General features: G+C 47.5%; 1 protein-coding gene across 1 annotated transcript in view; it reads right to left on the reverse strand.

The window, feature by feature from the left end:
- Positions 1-19,355, reverse strand: part of MTPAP (mitochondrial poly(A) polymerase) — a 124,161-nt gene extending 104,806 nt beyond the window's left edge. Inside the window, exon 1 of the mRNA XM_029588622.1 lies at positions 19,074-19,355. Within this exon, the coding sequence (XP_029444482.1) occupies positions 19,074-19,221 (148 nt within the window). The 5' untranslated portion in view covers positions 19,222-19,355. The remainder of the gene's footprint in view (positions 1-19,073) is intronic.
- Between the last annotated feature and the right edge of the window lie 670 nt (positions 19,356-20,025).

The following is a 20,025-nucleotide window of genomic DNA, read 5'->3' on the forward strand; positions in this document are numbered from 1 at the left end:
AGAATAGGGCAAGTCTGCCCCCTATGGCTTCTTCCTTTGGACAGGTCAGCTGATTTTCATTGTGGGGTGCGGCTGGGGCCTGAGCTGGCTCCCCTTTGGTTGTGCTTGTTCCGAAAGGACTGGCTCCGGCCTGTGGGGTGGGCCGCTTGATATGTGCTTCTATATGGGTTGAAGCGCTGTGATCCTCTGCCCCTGGAGGTTCGGGGGAAGGATCGCTGGTTTCTCTTATTCCTGTCCTCCGGTAGCCGCGGCAATGGGGACTCGCCCCATTTGTTGGCTAGTTTCTCTAGTTCGTTTCCGAACAGGAGTGTTCCCTTGAAAGAAATCCTTGTGAGTCTCTTTTGGAGGAAGCATCGGCTGACCAGTTTCAAAGCCAGATTTGTCTTCTGGCTGCCACGGCGGATGACACTCCTCTAGCTGCTGTGTGTACCAGATCAGAAGCGGCGTCCACGAGAAATGATACAGCTGGTTCCAGGGCCTCTCCAGGAGTGTTGTTCCTGGTCTGTGCTAAGCAGGCTTGTGTCACCACGGCACAGCAGGCCGCGATCTGTAAAGACATAGCGGAGATGTCAACGGACTGTTTGAGGATAGATCCCAGACATCTGTCTTGAGCATCCTTGAGTGCCACCGGGATAGTAGTGCGCTTCAAGACCACGCAGATCATGGCATCCACTTTCGGACATGCCAGGAGATCTTTGGTGGCTGGGTCCAGAGGGTACATGGCTGCCAGAGCCCTTTGAATGTAGTTTCTGGGGCATCCCATTCCAGGTCAATTAGTTGCTGGATGGCTTGTAATAGTGGGAAATGGCGGGAGGTCTGACGGAGTCCCTCTAATAGTGGGTTCACCTTAGGTTCCCCCGCGGCACTTGTGCCCAGGATAGCAAGCTCTTTTAAGCTGTGTGTGACCAGGTCTGGAAGCTAATCCTTGGTGAAGAAGCGTCTCATGGTTTGGTGGGGCTCTGTCCCCGGAGGGAGTTCCCCCTTCCTCCATGGGTTCTGAATCCTCATCTGAGTTGTCCGTGTCCCCGAAGGTGGGGCTTCTGGGCGGTGGGATCACTTCCCTGGGCATAGATGGTCTCGGTATGTTAAGGTCCTCTGGTGGAGCCTGTGGCCGTATAATAGGAGGCATGTGGACGAAAGTATGCAGACCTTTGAAGAATTCCACCCAGGAGATAGATGCTGGGTCTAGACTAAGGGGTGCCGTGTCCCTGGGAAGCCCCATTTGAGGGGGGGCGACCACGTGGACAATATGGCGACCACCTCGGAGGGTCTCCAGGTGGGAGGACCCTCGGATCTGACCAGGGACTAGCCCTGCTAGGGCAGATCAACCCGGTGGCACTGGTCCCGGCTGGCGACCTGTGCATCTCCTCGAGCTTCGGAGACCGGAGACTTTTAAATAGATTTCTACCTTACCTTGTCTCGGCGCTTCCCGGTCTCGTACGGGCAGTCTCCGGCTACAGGGGGGGGGGGGGGGGAGAGGGAAAATACCTTCACCGCCACGCTCGAGGTTGCACCCACTGCCTCTCAGCCTCACCCGATGTCAGGGGCTAGGTCCCCGCCAAGAGTCTGCCGCCGGACCAAGGGATTGCGGAAATCACCTCGGGAATTCTCAACTGGGGGAGGACCCAAGGGGTGTCACCGCAGGAGAGCAGGGCTCGTCTGTAGAGGTAAGATTTCTTCTTGATTTGGTTTTCTTTGGTAAAATTACTCTAATGCTGTGCGAGCGTGCATAGATGGGGGCCTGATGGGATTCATCCAAGGATACTGATGGAGCTCAGAGATGTGCTGGCAGCTCCGCTGTGTGACCTGTTCAATAGATCCCTAGAAACGGGAGTGGTGCCGAGTGATTGGAGAAGAGCGGTGGTGGTCCCGCTTCACAAGAGTGGGAACAGGGAGGAGGCTGGCAACTACAGACCGGTCAGCCTCACTTCGGTGGTGGGAAAAGTAATGGAGTCACTGCTGAAAGAGAGAATAGTGAACTATCTACAGTCCGGAGAATTGATGGACCAGAGGCAACATGGATTCACCAGGGGAAGATCCTGTCAGACAAATCTGATTGACTTTTTTGACTGGGTAACCAAGGAATTGGATCGAGGAAGAGCGCTCGATATCATATACTTGGATTTCAGCAAAGCTTTTGACACTGTTCCGCACAGGAGACTGGTGAATAAAACGAGAAGCTTGGGAGTGAGTGCCGAGGTGGTGACCTGGATTGCAAATTGGTTGACGGACAGAAGACAATGTGTGAAGGTAAATGGAACCTTCTCTGAAGAGAGAGCGGTTTTAAGTGGTGTACCGCAAGGATCGGTGTTGGGACCGGTCCTGTTCAATATCTTTGTGAGCGACATTGCGGACGGGATAGAAGGCAAGGTTTGTCTTTTCGCGGATGACACTAAGATCTGCAACAGAGTGGACACGCCGGAAGGAGTGGAGAGAATGAGACGGGATCTAAGGAAACTGGAAGAGTGGTCGAAGATATGGCAGCTGAGATTCAATGCCAAGAAGTGCAAAGTCATGCATATGGGGAGTGGAAACCCGAATGAACTGTATTCGATGGGGGGGGGAAAGGCTGATGTGCACGGAGCAGGAGAGGGACCTTGGGGTGATAGTGTCTAATGATATGAAGTCTGCAAAACAATGCGACAAGGCTATAGCAAAAGCCAGAAGAATGCTGGGCTGCATAGAGAGAGGAATATCGAGTAAGAAAAGGGAAGTGATTATTCCCTTGTACAGGTCCTTGGTGAGGCCTCACCTGGAGTACTGTGTTCAGTTCTGGAGACCGTATCTACAAAAAGACAAAGACAAGATGGAAGCGGTACAGAGAAGGGCGACCAGGAAGGTGGAGGATCTTCATCGGATGACATACGAGGAGAGATTGAAGAATCTAAATATGTACACCCTGGAGGAAAGGAGGAGCAGAGGCGATATGATACAGACTTTCAGATACTTGAAAGGTTTTAATGATCCAAAGACAACGACAAACCTTTTCCGTAGGAAAAAAATCAGCAGAACCAGGGGTCACGATTTGAAGCTCCAGGGAGGAAGATTCAGAACCAACGTTAGGAAGTATTTCTTCACGGAGAGGGTGGTGGATGCCTGGAATGCCCTTCCGGAGGATGTGGTGAAGACCAGAACTGTGAAGGACTTCAAAGGGGCGTGGGATAAACACTGTGGATCCATAAAGTCAAGAGGCCGCCAATGAAGAGTGGGTGACTCGCCAGAATGATGGCTACTGCCTGGAGACAATACCCTTATTCAATAAACGTACACATGCTTACTGTGACTCCAACATCGTTCTAGCTTCAACAGCAAGAGGAAATGTGGAATAAAGGATCTGCACTCACAAAGGGGGGAGTAGCTGGCTTGTTACAGCGGTTACTACCCCAAACCAAATAAGCCTGTTACTTCAATTTCTATGCATATACAGCATAGTTCTCTGCTTCAACGGCAGGGGAGAAGAAAAAACTGATACTACACACATCCAGCAGAGTTCTCTGCTTCAACGCAGGGGAGAAGAAAAAAGGGTTCGCACTCACAAAGCGGGGAGTAGCTGGCTTGTTACGGCGGTTACTACCCCAAACCAAATGTGCCTGATACTTCACTTTCGATGCATATCCAGCATAGCTCCCTGCTTCAACGGCAGGGGAGAAGAAAAACAACCAATAAGGGCTGTATAACATAGTCTGAGTAAAACAAATAAGCATGGGTGTAGCTTGCTTATTGCGGCGGTTACTACCCCTACTACCCCTAACTTATCAAGCTAGATATTTCACTTGGATGCAGCTCCATCACTGCTTTCTACATTAATGGTGGAAGGGAAATAGAACCAAGAGCTAAGAGAAACAGATAAGTATGAGAGAAAAAAGTGTGTGAAGCTTGCTGGGCAGACTGGATGGGCCGTTTGGTCTTCTTCTGCCGTCATTTCTATGTTTCTATGTAACTGCTATGGAGACGGAAAATACTGAAGAGCTGCACTTCTTGCGGGGGTATATGTACTAGGGCTGACGTCAGATTGAATTCTGATCCATCTCCAACTGCTATCAGGAGTACACTATACCCATTGGTCTTGAGTCCATCTGCTACACACTAGGAAAATGGGAGATACAGATAAAAACTGCGCTAAATGTGCAGAAGGAAAGAATGGAAAAATATATAGGAGAAAGTGACATCATTCAGAATAGCCATATTCATATGTGCTTGGATGTCGGCAAAATGAAAAGTAATTTTTGGATATAGAAATGTTGAAAGAAGCATTGGAAGCACTTGCATTTGATTTGAATGAAAGGAAAAACTGGCCAAGAGTAAAGATGATGCCTTGGAACTGACCAACAGCAACTAGAACAGTGTGTGCAACCTTTTAAACAGCTCGATACTGTAAGGTGCGGTTGGAGAGTAACTCGCTGTGGGCGCACAATTGGGACGCGTAAGGCGATCCTGCGATACAGTCTCCAGTTTCACGCGTCCTTAGAGCTTCTTGAAACTGACCTTTTCCGCACGCAGCATGTATATGATATATAAATGAACGAATTAGCTATTCCCTCCGATACTGTGACGTGCGCTCTGATTATCTCCTTTGTAACCCGCTATTTTGCCGCGACCTTAACCTGTTAGTTTACCGCCTACCCTCTACCTGGTGTTAGTGTGGTGATCGAACAGCTACGTACCGGACTGCACCATGGACGACCTCCATATATACTAACATTTGCAGCGTAAAGTTGTTACATATATACATATATACACACACACACACATATACACACACACACACACATATATACACACACACACACACATATACACACACACACACACACACATATATACACACACACACACACACACACACACACACATATACACACACACACACACACACACACACACACACATATATACACACACACACACACACACACACCTTGTCACTTTCCGAATCCCCCCATCTCCACACGGGGCGGGCGGTCATCGAGGCGGCGGCGGGAGCCGGCGGGCGGGTGGGCGCCCGTTCATCCAGGCGTTTGATCCAGGCGGCGGCGGACGGGCGTTTGATCCAGGCGGCGGCGGGAGCGGGCGCGCGTTTGATCCAGGCGGTGGCGGGAGCAGGCGGGTGGGCGCCCGTTTGATCCAGGCGGCGGCGGGAGCCGGCAAGCGGGTGGGCGCCCGTTTGATCCAGGTGGCGGCGGGAGCGGGCGGGTGAGCGCGCGTTTGATCCAGGCGGTGGCGGGAGCCTGCGGGAGGGTGGGCACCCGTTTGATCCAGGCGGCGGCGGGAGCCGGCGGGCGTGCATTCATCCAGGCAGAGGGAGCTGGCGGCGAAAGCAGCCTCCGGCAGCCCCCGCCAACAGTGAATGAATGCACGCCTGTGTGCGCCCGTGCGATTTCGGCGCTCAAGGCAGTGCATTAGCGAACGTCACATGCCGTGACATCAAGCGTCGTGACGTCACGCCTTGAGCGCCGAAATCACACGGGCGTACACAGGCTTGCATTCATTCACTGCCGGCAGGGGCTGCCGGAGGCCACTTTCGCCGCCGGCTCCCTCCGCCTGGATGAATGCGCTCCCGCCGCCGCCTGGATCAAACGCGCGCCCACCCGCCCGCTCCCGCTGCCGCCTCGATGCCCGCCCATGTGGAGATGGGGGATTCGGAAAGTGACAAGGTAGATAGATAGATAGATAGATAGATAGATAGATAGATAGATAGCAATCAAAAAATTAGGCAATATTATCTCCACCGGTGCTATAACTTGTGTGTATACAAAAAAACCCCCAACGTAAAAACTTGGGAGAAAAAACCAAGCACTCTTAGGGGCAGATTTTAAGAGCCCTGCTCCCCGGTGCGCCTATGTTCAATAGGCCTACTGGCGCGCGCAGACCCCGGGACTCGCGTAAGTCCCGGGGTTTTCCGAGGGGGCGTGCCGGGGGCGTGTTGGGGGGGGCCCGATCCGCACGGCTTTTTCGGGGCGGGACGTAGAGTTTCGGGGGCGGGCCCGGGGGCGTGGTTACGGCCCGGGGCGGTCCGGGGGCGTGGCCGCGCCCTCCGGACCCGCCCCCAGGTCGCGTCCCGGCGCGCTATCGGCCCGCTGGCGCGCGGGGATTTACGTCTCCCTCCGGGAGGCGTAAATCCCCCGACAAAGGTAAGGGGGAGGTTTAGACAGGGCCGGGCGGGTGGGTTAGGTAGGGGAAGGGAGGGGAAGGCAAAAGAAAGTTCCCTCCGAGGCCACTCCGATTTCGGAGCGGCCTCGGAGGGAACGGAGGTAGGCTGCGCGGCTCGGCTATACGGAATCGATAGCCTTGCGCACGCCAATCCCGGATTTTAGCGGCTACGCGCATATCTACTAAAATCCAGCGTACTTTTGTTTGCGCCTGATGCGCCAACAAAAGTACGCCAAATCGCGCTATTTGAAAATCTACCCCTTATTACTCAATAAACCATTTCAAAAATGTAATTTTTCTTAAGATTGTTACTATTTTATTGAAAATTTAATGACATGAATTTATCAATATTTCATGAAATGAATCTTTAATGTATCATTAATTACTTCATTATCAATAAATCTAATATTAAGTCCACATAATCATAACCCTCAATCCTCTCCTACTTCTTACCTCAATCTTGCCCTAACTGCACTTTATATTCCCTAAACACATTGATAGTTGGTCTTTTATGATGGATACACCATTTTACTTAAAAAAATCTTATTTAAACTACTCAAATCACATTTCTATGTTCTTTTATTAATGGTGTATTCCATTCAGACGGTTCTATCTTCTATCCCGACAAGGACCTCGTTTCGCCAATCTGGCTTCTTCAGGGGAATACTCTTGATGAGACCAAACATCAACAGAAAGTAATCACTTCCACCTCTTGTTTCTGAACATAAAGGAGTGGATCAGAAAAAGCACACTCAATTCACTCCGGCTCAATAGCTCCTATTGTTTTGTTTAACAAAAACTCCCGAATGTAAGTGTGCACCTCTCTGCAAAATCAGAAGCCCACCTCCACATGTGTTAACCATAAATTTTTCTCCCGGGATCTCCAAATTCCTTCCACCGCACCTTATTCCAAGTTGAAACTTCCAACCTTTAAAATGGAGTCACGTATCTAACGCTCAACTCACGTTTCAGTATTGCGCTTTGGTCAACAACACGGGGTAAACTTTGTAACATTTTAGATTTATTCAGAATCTGTCCCGGTTGTCCACTGCCATTTTCGATTTGCACTAATGCTTATCCGTCTTATAACAGTGCGTCTCTCTTGGTGCTGCTTCATGTTATTAAATTTTCAATAAAATAGTAACAATCTTAAGAAAAATTACATTTTTGAAATGGTTTGAGTAATAAGAGTGCTTGGTTCTTTCTCCCAAGTTTTTACGTTGGGGGTTTTTTATATATATATATATATATATATATATATATATATATATATATATATAACACTTTATTCCCTTTTGTTTTAATTTTCACCCTGCGCCTTGCTTCGGGAGGGGGGAACCATCCACTTCCTGGTGCCTGTCATTTTCAAATGTCATTTGAAATGACAGGTACCAGGCACCCAGGATACTGTATAGGCGCTGTATTAAGCGCCTATACAGTAAAATGGGTTGCGCGGGCTTAACCTTCGCCTAACGCTTCGCAGACGCGGCTTGCATTTGCAAGTAATTTACATAGAGTATCAAGCGGTATGTGAAGAGAACTGTGCGTGCGGGGAACGAGGGTGCGCCCAGCACTGCCGCACTCTTTCTACCGCGGCCTTAGAGTATCGACCTGTCAGAGAGCCAATATTTGATTTTGTCTTTGACAAAGATATTTTGAGAGCTACATCACATATGTATGTGGGGGATGTATTAGCACTAATACATACATACATATAAGGGATTATTTTTCAAAGCTATTTATGAACATTAAACACTGTTTTATGCATGTAACAGGCTACTTAGAAAATGTGTCAGTCTATGTACAAAAAGTATGTATATAACAATTCTGGGTGTACTTTTATGAACACATAAAAAGTGGTGTAGAGGGACAGAGTTTGCATTTATATGCATGCTTTGGATTTAAAAAAAAACAACAGTGTGTGTATAAAGCAAAACACCCAATTCACTATGCCAGGAGCAGATTTAACTTTGTGCAGAGGAATTTGTGTGCTTACTTTCTGAAAATTAGCAAAGCAAAAGTATTATGTATTTTTTGCAACTAGAAAAGTGATTGCAGACCACCGCTCTAGTTGCAATTTTCAAAGCGTTTTACTTGTAGAAAAATATGCACGTTGACCCACAACATATATACTCTTACCCACATAATGCAGAGGTGTTCCTGAGGATGGGATTAGGTCAGGGGACGCGACAAGGTGTCTGATCACATTTCACCTGCTCTCAAATAATTCCATTAGTTGCCAGTAATGTAAAGAATTGGGTTTAAACTTTCCTTCATCGACAAACAGAGCTGAATGAGCCATTTCTGCCATCATGCTTCTATGTTCTATAACGTGGGTGTTTGTCATCTAGCAGCACTGAACAGATCTCTCTCTCTCTCTTAACTAGTAAAGCTTGTGCTCTGAGAATGTGCAGGAATTCCCGCTTGGGCGTTGCCTCGTGAGCTCCCTCAGTCTTTTTTTGTCAGAGCACCAGCATGAACGTATACACCTCTCTCTCTCTTCTTTTCTGTGAAAATATTGATACTGTTTTTCTTTAAAAGTTGCCTCACTGCCTCAGCAGCCTCTAAACAGCACTTTTCAGTGGTATAAAAAAAATCAAAAATAAAGAACATATTTCCTTCACCATAAGGCCTTCCCGCAAATATCAAAAGACCATTGCAACTTCTGCAGAACTCTGCAGCTAGACTCTTGACAGGTACTAGAAGATCCGAACATATCACCCCAATATTAAAAGAGCTTCGTTGGCTGCCGGTCAAATACAGGGCCCTGCATAAAATCTTGTCACTAATTCACAAAACCCTCTATAATGAAAAAATTGAATGGCTAACCTCTTCACTTCCACACCCTCAAAAATCACCAGATCAACTGGAACAGGGATGCTGCCAATTCCTTCCCCCAAAATTGCGCATCTAAAAAATGTAAGAGATAGAACTCTTTCTATTGCTGGAACTCTACTATGGAACTCTATTACACAGGAATTACGATTAGAAGCAGACATCAAATTATTTAAAAAGGGGATTAAAACTTGGCTTTTTAAACAAGCCTACCAAGAGCTGTTAGCATAATTATCTCACACTTCTGATTTTATACCAAGGTAATGTATATTTTTATTTTTGATTATAATATCTCTACGATTACTATACTACCTCTCTAACGGGCCGATACAGTAAAAATCGTGGGAGCGCAGGCGAGCGTCCGCTCTCCTGGCGCGTGCACAGGTCACTCTCCTGTGCGCGCGATTCAGTAAGTTAATTTATTTAAATTAGGGCCCGCGGTACAAAGAGGCGCTAGGGACACTAGCGCGTCCCTAGCGCCTCTTTTTGGACAGGATCGGCGGCTGCCAGCGAGTTTGACAGCCGACGCTCAATTTTGCCGGCATCGGTTCTCAAACCCGCTGACAGCCACAGGTTCAGAAACCAGACGCCAGCAAAATTGAGTATCCACTTTTCAACCCGCGAGCCGCAGGCCCATTTAAAATTTTTTTTTTTTAACTTTTTTTTTTTAACTTTTGGGACCTCCGACTTAATATCGCTATGATATTAAGTCGGAGGGTGCACAGAAAAGCAGTTTTTACTGCTTTTCTGTGCACCATTAGTTGCAGCTGCACATTTTACTTACTGTATCGCGCAGGAATGACTAATAGGGCCATCAACATGCATTTGCATGTTGCGGGCGCTATTAGTCTCGGGGGGTTGGATGCGCGTTTTCGACGCGCTATTACCCCTTACTGAATAAGGGGTAATGCTAGCGCATCGAAAACGCGCGTCCAAATGCCGGTTAACAATGCGCTCCACCGGAGCACACCATACAGTATTGGCCTGTAAGTGTTTAAATTTTGATTATTTAGCCTCCTATTTAGTTTGCTATGTTAATTATTTATATTATGAAACAATGTATTTACTTCCTTTCTTCTTTGGAAACGCAAATATTTTTAAATGAATATTTGCTAACTACTGTAAACCGATTTGATATGCTTGCATGAAAAGTCGGTATATAAAAAACTATTATATAAAATAAAATAATAAATCCACAGTGAGTGGGTTCAAAGACTCTTTGTGATACAAAAATATCCATTTTCAATGGACATGACCTCTGCTAGTATTGTCTGCGGGCAGACCACAACCAGGCCAACTGTTACGATTGTGGACAGATGTTTCAGTGAACCCAAAAATGAAGGCGTGGAAAATTAAAGAACTGCCTAAGTCTCTCAGAAGCCGCAGTCAGCCCTCCTCCTGAAGTGCAGCCTTGTCTGCCTCCCTGGAATTTCAGTTGAGTAGGACCTCATCAAAAATATTTCCATCAGCAGAACAGGTCAAATTCTAGAGTCAAGAAAGCAAAAGTGCCATGCAAAGAAGAGGCGCCACTCTTGCTGGAGCAGAAAAAGCCAGCGTCTCAGATGTATTGGTACTATCAATATACAAAGGCCCTGAAAGCCCACAGCACCCTTGAAGCACAATACCCCAGCGCAGTCAACATATCAAGCCCAAGAACATGAAATGCATCAGTCCTTAACACTTTTACCATCAGGACAGGTTGTTCCATCATTGACACATCATGCTGCAGTCCTTCCATCATAGTGTAGGCTGGCCTGCACAGAATTCTGACCCTTGCAGAGGGGGGGGGATTATATTAATCCTACCCCTTGCCAATTACTAGAGCCTTCACACCAAAAAAATTAATGGAACAAGGGCTATATATGGACTCTCTGGTACTTCTCACCAGTCCCAATCCTGCCACTGTACATAGTTAATTAATTTAACTCTTGATATATTCTGTAAGAAGTTATGCCAATAAGCATGTTATATTGTAATAATATCTTATATAACAGTTTTATGTACTTAGCTAGTTACTCATTTAAGCTGTTATATTGTATCATGTCAATATAAGGCCAGCCTTAGACATCCTGTTATATGTAAACCGATGTGATATGTCAAGTCGAATGTCGTTATAGAAAAATAAATAAATAAATAATATGCTTCCAATTCACATTTTGCAGTGCCCATAAGGTGTGCAGGATTCCTTCTGATATCAGAAGATGTCCCACCATCCATGCCAGGACAAAAGGCATATCAGCCCCCTCGACCAGATAGTGGAACTGGTGATAGATTTATTTACCTCTGTAGGGCCTAAGGATAAGCTGGGCATTTTCCAACTTCTCCTTTCAGGATATCGGATTTACTCTCACAAGACGTCGTCCCAGTATACCTGTTTGTGTGGTACTCCATCAGAACCCCTGTGAAGTGATTCTGGACCATGGCATTTGCTAGTAGCAGAGTTCAACCAGTCAGAGAATGTCCACTGGGAGTATACTCCTCCAAGGTGATCAAGAGCCCCTGTTCCTCAGTAACCTTGTTCATCACTGGGGTCCTGGATCAGTGCTCTCACACTCATTCAGTCTCTGAATAGACACCCCCTCCCCCCCCTAGAATACTTGTCTCCACCAGAGGACCTTTCCTACTCTAGATGTCTGGACAAGCTGCGAAAAGTACTCTGAAATAATGTGCCTAAAGACAAAGATGCTTACATAAGCATCTTTGGCCTCCTCCAAATTGTGGAAATCCCAGTGAAGCCAGCAGCACTCCCAATCCATATCATATATTTATTTATTCCTTTTATATACCGTCGTTCCAAAAGTAGATTACAACGGTTTACAAATATAGCAATGAATTACATTTTTAAAGAGATAATAAATTTCAAATTGCATTAATATAAAAGTATGAAAAGGATATGAGAATAATGGAGCAATTCATTACTACAATAATCTATATAAATAAAAATATTAAATAGTTTGTACATCGTCGCTAATCTCGCCAACCGCTTAACCGAATGCGTTCAAATTTGCACACAACATTCACTTCCCATACGGGAAGGATCTTATACACTTACATTACAAATAGGTCACACCTGTGACAGGTAATACAAGTTTAAAAATTGCTTACACAAAACAGCGACATCTGGTGGCCATCAGCGCAAGCGCAACCTCTTACACCTTTCACACACACACACACACACACACCACACACCACCCCCACACAGGGCTATTGTCTTTCATTCACACTCCCTCATAACAGAAATCCACATTCATCACACCACACACCCCCACCCACACGCCTGCCAATGTCACTTACTTCACCCAGCCTCCCAAAACACACCAAAACACGAATTCCTGTCTGCTACATTGGGAAGCCACGCATTTCACACACCCTCCGATTTTAAATTAAAGTACCCTCTTCCACCCACCCACGCACTGCACTCCGATCACACACTACACCTGAAACAAGTCCGTGCTTCTCCGCCGGCACCACAGGAACGGTCCAGGACACATAGCATTCAGTAGGGCCGTCGGATGCCAGCAACAAAAATGACACCGGTGGACCTTGCCCTTACTATGCTATATGGAGACAACAATGATGTCGGTACACCATGTGACATAGTAAGGGCAAGAGCCCGTCGGCGCCATATCCTCAGCGGACATTTGCCCTTACTAGGTCAGGAATCCTGACGCACCACTTTCAGCGGTGAAGTTTTGCGACATGGCAGCCGGCGGAACAAACCCTAGCACACACCCTCGCCACAGGCTGGCAGTTTACACAGGTAGCCGGGGAGGAGCACGGTGGGGGACCGTTCTTATTTTCTGCCGCGCGTTTTTCACAGGGGGGGGGGGGGCACTCATTCTCCACATCTCCCGAGATGGGGGCTGTAGCGTGGGTTGCTCTATTTCGCCGGGTTGGGGGGGGGGGGGGCCAGGAAGGTGTGCTTGCATATTTAAACTATTCTTTGCTGGTGCTGTTCATCTGGGGTACAAAAAAAAAACATAAAAACACACAAACTGTAACCTTTACTGCTCTGTTCTGTTTTTTCAACTTAACCAGGCTCAGCCACAGCAACGCGTAAACAGATTGCTTTCAAATTTGGACACAAGCTTCACCTCACATACGGCAAGGTTCTTCTACACTTACGTTATATATATGTCACACCGACGGCTGGTAAAAAAGTTTTAAAATTTGGTTCCACAAAACATCGACATCTGCTGGACGTAAGCGCAAGGTCTTACACCTTGCACAAACGCGACCAATGTTTTGGATTCACACACATCCTCCGACCAGACACAAATCCACCCTCCTCACACACACCCGCACACATGCCGATTGTACTTACTTCCCACACCCTCCCAAAGCACACAAAAACCCACAAAATTCCAGCATGCTACACCAGGAGACCACTCACATGCCACATGTTTGCTATTCCCACACCCTATGAACTCACACAAAAGCACCCTCCTCACACCCCCCACACCCATGACTTTTCTACTTACTGCCCACACCCTCCGAACGCACGGAAAACGGCAGAATAGTTCGGGCTGCTCCAGCAGGGGGGGGGGGGGGGGACGGGACGACACTGCTCCGAGACACATCGCATACACTACGGCCGTCGGCTGCCAGCAATCAAAATGGCGCCGACGGCCCTTTCTCTTACTAGGACACTCGGGAACGCCAATGGCGGCAGTAGCCCATGTGACATAGTAAGGGCGAGGGCCCTTCGACGCCATTTTCTGGACTGGCAACCGGCGTACCTTCGCCCTTACTATCTGAGCGAGACGACTGCTCCCATTGCTCCACCCCATTGACAGAGTAAGTTCTAACAACCGGAGACAGTTTCAGTGCTGGCTGCCAAGGGCCCGGCGCTAATACTTCCATGCCAGAACGAACACCCGCTCCACCAACTACCATTTTTGACAGGTATCGGCGGGCCTGCAGGGGGGGGGGGCAGCGTGGGGCGGTTATCCCCATTCTCTTTTCTTTCTTTTCCACTTAACCTGGCTCTGCCACTGCAACGCGTGGCCGGGTACAGCTAGTAGAGAATAATTACAAGGAATAATTTAAATAGAAAGTTTTAAAAAGTATACAAATCAAAGAAAATTATGAGTGATAGCAGTCTTTTTACTAAGACTATATGAATAGTTTCAGGTGAGTTTGTAGGCTTTTTTGAAGAGCCATGTTTTAAGGTCTTGCAGGAATTGCAAACCAGAATGTGGGAAAATGTTATTTTCTGTGCCCCAATTGCAAGGGAACTAGACCTCAAGCACAGAGTACAAAAACCCCCAGGAGTGCAATTACCCCACCAATAAATTGTGGTAGAATCAGCTTTTAAAAGAGCAAAGAAAACAAGGCTATACTGGAATACTCCTCCATGGGAGAATACCAGGCTACTGGATAAATCTGGTTAAAAAGTATTCCAAAGTTCTACGCCTAATGCACTAATTTATGCTCACCAGTTCTACATGGTACAATACTTACACAATGGTATAGAAAAACTGAAACCTTTTCTTTTGGCAGGTGGAGAAGGAATCACATACTCTCAACCACTCTTAGATGTAAAGAGTGCATACACCATCTTATTTGATCCAGCTAGGAGGTATTCAATACCATAGCATGCTCCTTTTCAGTCTCCATCAGACTACACTGCATGGCTTGGATGAGAGCCAGTAGCCAATGTGATGATCATCTTTTCAGAAAAAAGCTCAGAGAAACAGTAGCTCAAATAAAGGAACCACATATGGCAGTCCAGTTCCTCTCCAGGAGACAGGAATATCAGTCTTCTTCAGAGTGTTCCTACTATACTACACTTTCATAAGACTATTTCCAGAGAGGTCCCATCTGGCAAGACCAATGATAAAATGAGCGACGGCGCAGGCTTGTCCTGTGCCAGGCGCCATAACGTCGGGAGAGGTGCGCGGCCGGCGGCTGAGTGAGGGCACATTGGGGGGGGGGGGGGGGGGGGAGGAACCAATCGGGAGCAATGCAGCATTCAAAATGCTGCATTGCTATTGGGCTAGTCAGACAGGCAGCCAGCATCAGTTCGCACTTGTTTGCTGACTGACACTGGTTGCGGAGGAGCGGGCTGCACGGCTCTTTTTTGTGGTACTTAAGTAAATTTCTAGTTAGTGCGGCGTGGGGTCCAATATTGGTATTTAGTCAATATTTGCGTGGTGCAGCCGTTCGGGGCGTTTTTAGTGCTCCCCTGTTCGTTGATGAGGCGATTTTGTCGGACTCAAAAAAAAAGAATACAGCTGTTCCTGAGTGTCCTGTCTGCGGATCGAGTTATCATGATATGCAGCAGAGAGGCGAGACCGGGCGAGGCGTCCAGATTCTCGTGAAAGGCAGCCGCGATCCGGAGGCAGGAAGCAGACGTCACATGAACGGCGTCCTGGTTGCCCTCCTGAGGCCGCCCCTAAGCAGGCAAGTGCCATCTGTCCAGGGAAATATAGGTTAATTTTGAATTTGTCATCTCCGACTGGTGGGTCTGTCAACGATTTTATACCCAGGAGCGAGTGCTCAGTGCGGTATATGCCTTTTGATTATGCCCTGGATCTGGTTCGAAGGGCAGGGAAGGAAGCGCTGTTAGTAAAGGCAGACATGGAATCGGCTTTCCGGTTACTGCCTATCCACCCAGAGAGATTACATTTATTGTGCTTTACCTTTGAAGGGAAGTTTTTTGTAGATAGATGCCTGCCCATGGGCTGCGCTGTTTTGTGCGCTTATTTTGAAAAGTTCAGTACCTTTTTACAATGGGAAACCGAGCACCGGACTCGATGGCGTAGCATGATGCATTACTTAGATGATTTTCTTTTTGTTGGTAGAGGTAAGACAGAGCAATGGGCGAATCAGTTATCAGGTTTCATGGAGGTGGCAGGTAGGTTAGGAGTGCCAATAGCGCTGGAAAAAACCAAGGTCCTGAGGCAAAGTTGACCTTTTTGGGTATAGAGTTGGACTCGGAGGAGATAGTGTCCTGATTGCCTGAGAAGAAAGTGCAGAAGTTAAGGGATATCATACAGGAGGTAAAAAGGGCGAAGGTGGTCAAGCTAAGGAAAATGCAGTTGTTGATAGGGGCGTTGAACTTTGCGTGCAGGGTCATCCCTATGGGGAGGGCCTTTATTAGAAGATTGTCAGTAGCTACAAAGGGTATCAAAGCAGCTCACCATTTTATAAGGATAACACGAAGGACAAGGTATGAGCTGCAAGTGTGGGATGTATTCTTGGCAAAGTTCAATGGGGTGTGTATTATACCAGATGTGGAAATCACAAACCAGGAGTTGGAATTGTTTTCGGATGCGGCCAGGGCATCAGGTTTCGGGGTATATTTTCAAGGGCGTTGGTGTGCTGAGCCGTGGCCAGCAGATTGGGTTGAGGAAGGAGTGACCAAGAACATTACTTTCTTGGAATTGTTTCCCCATGGTAGACGCGTTAGCAACATGGGGGGGGGGGGGGGGAAGAGCTTAGCAAACAAAAGAGTGGATTTGTGGTGCGATAATTTGGGAGTGGTTCAGGTGATCAATTGCCTGGCTGCCAAATGTTTGCAAGTGTCTGCACTATTACGTGAATTAGTGGGTATGTATTTAATGAGGAATGTGAATGTCAAAGCGAGACATGTTCCGGGGGTAAACAATGTCATTGCTGACGCACTTTCTCGTTTTAAGTGGAACGTCTTCAGATCCCTGGCCCCTGGAGTGAATTAGATGTCGGAGCAGTGTCCATCATACCTGGCGGACCTGGGTCGGAAGAAGAGTGAAATTTGATTAGACAGTCGGTGGCTTCTGCCACTTGGAAGGCATATGTAGCTGGGAGCACAGTAGTAGCCCGATTTCTGCACAGGCAGAGATGGATCGGGGGATTGGTTAGCGAGGAGTTAATGGTGCAGTTTATCTTAGAGGCAAAGTGTTCCAGTTCCTCCTGGTCAGCAGTAAAGTCACAAATCGCAGGTTTCACTTTCTTTCATAAAATCAGAGGAGGAAGTAATCCTGCTTTGAGTTTTCGAATAAAGTGGATATTAGGGCGTTGGCAGAGGGAGTGCAGTAGCAAAAGAGATAAGAGGCGGCCAATTAGGTATGGGGACTTAATTGAAATTGCAGAAGAATTGGCAAGGGTGTGTTGGTCGGCGTATGAGGTAGTGTTGTTCAGGGTGACTAATGCTTTGGCAATTCTGCACAGATGGGGAATTCTGCATTCCGCAGTACAGCACAATTCCCCCAGGAGTAAACTGCAGTTGGAGAAACTGAATGCAAGGCTTTGTTGGTTTGGGAACAGGGGAATGAGGTGGAATGCTTTGTTATCCTTTTTGCTAGAGCAAGTGGGCATGTACGGTGTGCCGAACATATTACTGGTGCATCTGGGGGGCAATGATATAGGGCATGAGTCTTGTCGGGAGTTAGTGACCTGCATGAGAAAGGACTTGGCGAAGGTCATGATCATGTGGCCGGGTATAAAAGTGGGGTGGTCAGACGTAATAGTGCGTCTGAAATTTAAGGACGAACCCATGTGGAAAAAAGGGGTGAAAAAATTGAACAGGCAGATAGGTCGTGGGTGGTCGGACAAGGTGGGTTTTGGGTCAGACATGAATGGTCCTGGGAGGTGCTGGAGGGGTTGTTTTGGGGGGATGGGATGCACCTGTCCAAGGTGGGAATAGATCCTTTTAATAATGCCTTGCAAGACGGCTTCGAAGCAGCTATTGGAGGTTTATAGAGGGCCGCAGTGGGGGAACAAGGAAGAGAAAAAGTGGGCTTCCTTGTTGGTGGCGGAAAACCCGAGCCCAAGTTGAATAAATGTTTGTGTAAAGGATAAAAAAAGGGGGGGGGGGTTAAGTCTCGTGCAGTTAGGGGGGCTGCTGCATGAAGCGGCTGAATGAGCTAGGGGGCTAAAGCTCAAAGGCCATGTCTTCCCCATGCTGGGATGAGGCGGGGTAAGATTAAGGGGGGGGGGGGGGGGGGGTACAGAAACCTCACCATTGGGATGTGGTGGTAGAAATGAAAGGAGCAAAGAGGGGGTGGGGTTTCGGCTGGCCTGTTACCGTTGCAAGTTGTAATTGTTTAGGGCTCGGATATGAGTAATAAACTGCGGCCTTTTATAATGCCAAAACTGTTTTGCGTTATTGGGGGGCATGAGGGAGCCAGCACAGATCTAGACTCGGCACGTTAAGGATCCCACCTCTACTTTCACAAGAGCAGCAATTTCTAGTTTATGTTTGACAGCATGAATGCAGTCAACCAAAAGCAGCGTGAAAAGTCTAGCCCGAGCCTAGATTAAGTTTCTGACCATATTTCAAACCCAGCAACTATTCCCTCCACTAGGAGGGAGGAGGGAGAATCCAGCACTACCTGGAGGAGCAGCACAAGCTATTAAATATCACTGGGTTCTCTATCTAGATTGTGTAGTCTGGATACTGTAGCATTTTTTAGGGCTTCCCATGCTTCCTCATTACTGAGGCTACAATCCAGGTTAGTTTCACTTGATGCAAAGCCATCTGCAAAGAGTCGCTCTTCAAACAGCAGATAATAGAACGAGGGGGCAGCGGAGAAGAGAACAATTTCTTTCCCCCGACCCCACCGGTTGAAAAATAGGTCCATCTGGTGGTAGGGGACAAAACCCATTGTGAAGAACGACCTGCAGGACGAAGAGAAAACGTGCTTTTTCCTTCAATAAACATCAAATCAGCCATTACATCAGGGGCATTCCAAATTGAGGACTGCAGCGGAGCATTTACTGAGTCAGCAACCCATGCGCCTCCGTGGAGAGTAGATTGGGAGAACAGGTTACACATAACCGCCTGCCGTATTTACTATCAGCATTCCAAAGATTGTCCAAACAATAGTGGGCCGTAAAGGTGTGAAGAGACGACTGTGCATTAAGACAGAAGAGACTAGAGCACCAGTATCCTGAGAAAGGCTTTTAAAAAAAAAAAGTGCGGGCTGCTCAGACAACCTCCTCCACCACGTCACATGGAGGCAGCAGGACTACAAATACCACAGCCCGAAAAGCAGGAACAAACAACCTAAGCTCGCCTCCGGTCACCAGGCGAGGTCTTGCCTACCCTTTCGCAAAGCCCTCCGCACGAGCACCTCCCGCGCCCCGATTCCACTCCTTCCTACCTCCCTCGCGTGCAACGTCGTCCTGCTCCGGGCTCTTCTTGGTGGCCGTTGCGCTAGCGCCCAGGCCCCGCCACTGTCCGCGCGTCCCGGCGCGAGCCCCTCTCACGAGAGGCCGCAACCGGCGCACCGCCATACAACAGCAGGCCATGGGCCAGTAGCGGCAACTCTGCGCATGCTCAGCGCGGAGGTCGGCCGGTACGGAGCGCCCTAGAGCCCAAGCCGTGCCTCTGCTGTTAACGGGTGGGACGGATCCCGGCGCGGCACCCGGAAAGAACTGAAGAAGGGAGGAGGGGGGGGGGGACAGTACCCACTGTGACGTTAGACCCGCGGGCTAATGGCGTTGCTTTATTCATCGGAACTTTCTTCTGTGGTGTTACTAGGCTTGCGCAGCTCCCTCATGCGTAGTTTTCTGCATGATTCACTTTTCACAAAAAAATATCCCTGAGCGGGATCTGAAAGTTTATTTTTAAAGATCCTGCCTTCTGTTCTGACCCGAGGAAGGGAGTATGAGGTCTCAAAAGCTAAGTTAGTGAAAGGCATCACCTTTTATTTTTGCTTATTTCTATTTGTTAATCTTTGTGTTCAAAGACAGGCTAGGGCAGAAATCGCTTTATTGTGTGTTTTGTTTTTTTTTATTAGGACGAAAGAACTCTAGATCTGCATTTCTTGGGTAAGGTTTCATTTAGTGCTTAAAACCTTCTTGCAGCAAAACTTTTAAGATCTCTCAATCTCCAGAGCAAGAAATTAAGCGCAGGCTGCTTTTATTAACCCGCAGGCAATGTTGCAATGTACATAGTTTTTATTGTTTTTACTGTTTTTTATTGGTCTTATAGTTTTTTACATTTCTATATTTTAACAGCTGTGCCTTTTGTAATTTCTTTCTTTTAAATTTAGCTGTTTTTATCTTTTATGACCGAATGTAATTTCCTTACTGTATATTTATTTGTATTGT

The sequence above is a fragment of the Rhinatrema bivittatum genome, chromosome 2, assembly GCF_901001135.1.
Source record: "Rhinatrema bivittatum chromosome 2, aRhiBiv1.1, whole genome shotgun sequence".
In the NCBI taxonomy this organism is placed as follows: domain Eukaryota; kingdom Metazoa; phylum Chordata; class Amphibia; order Gymnophiona; family Rhinatrematidae; genus Rhinatrema; species Rhinatrema bivittatum.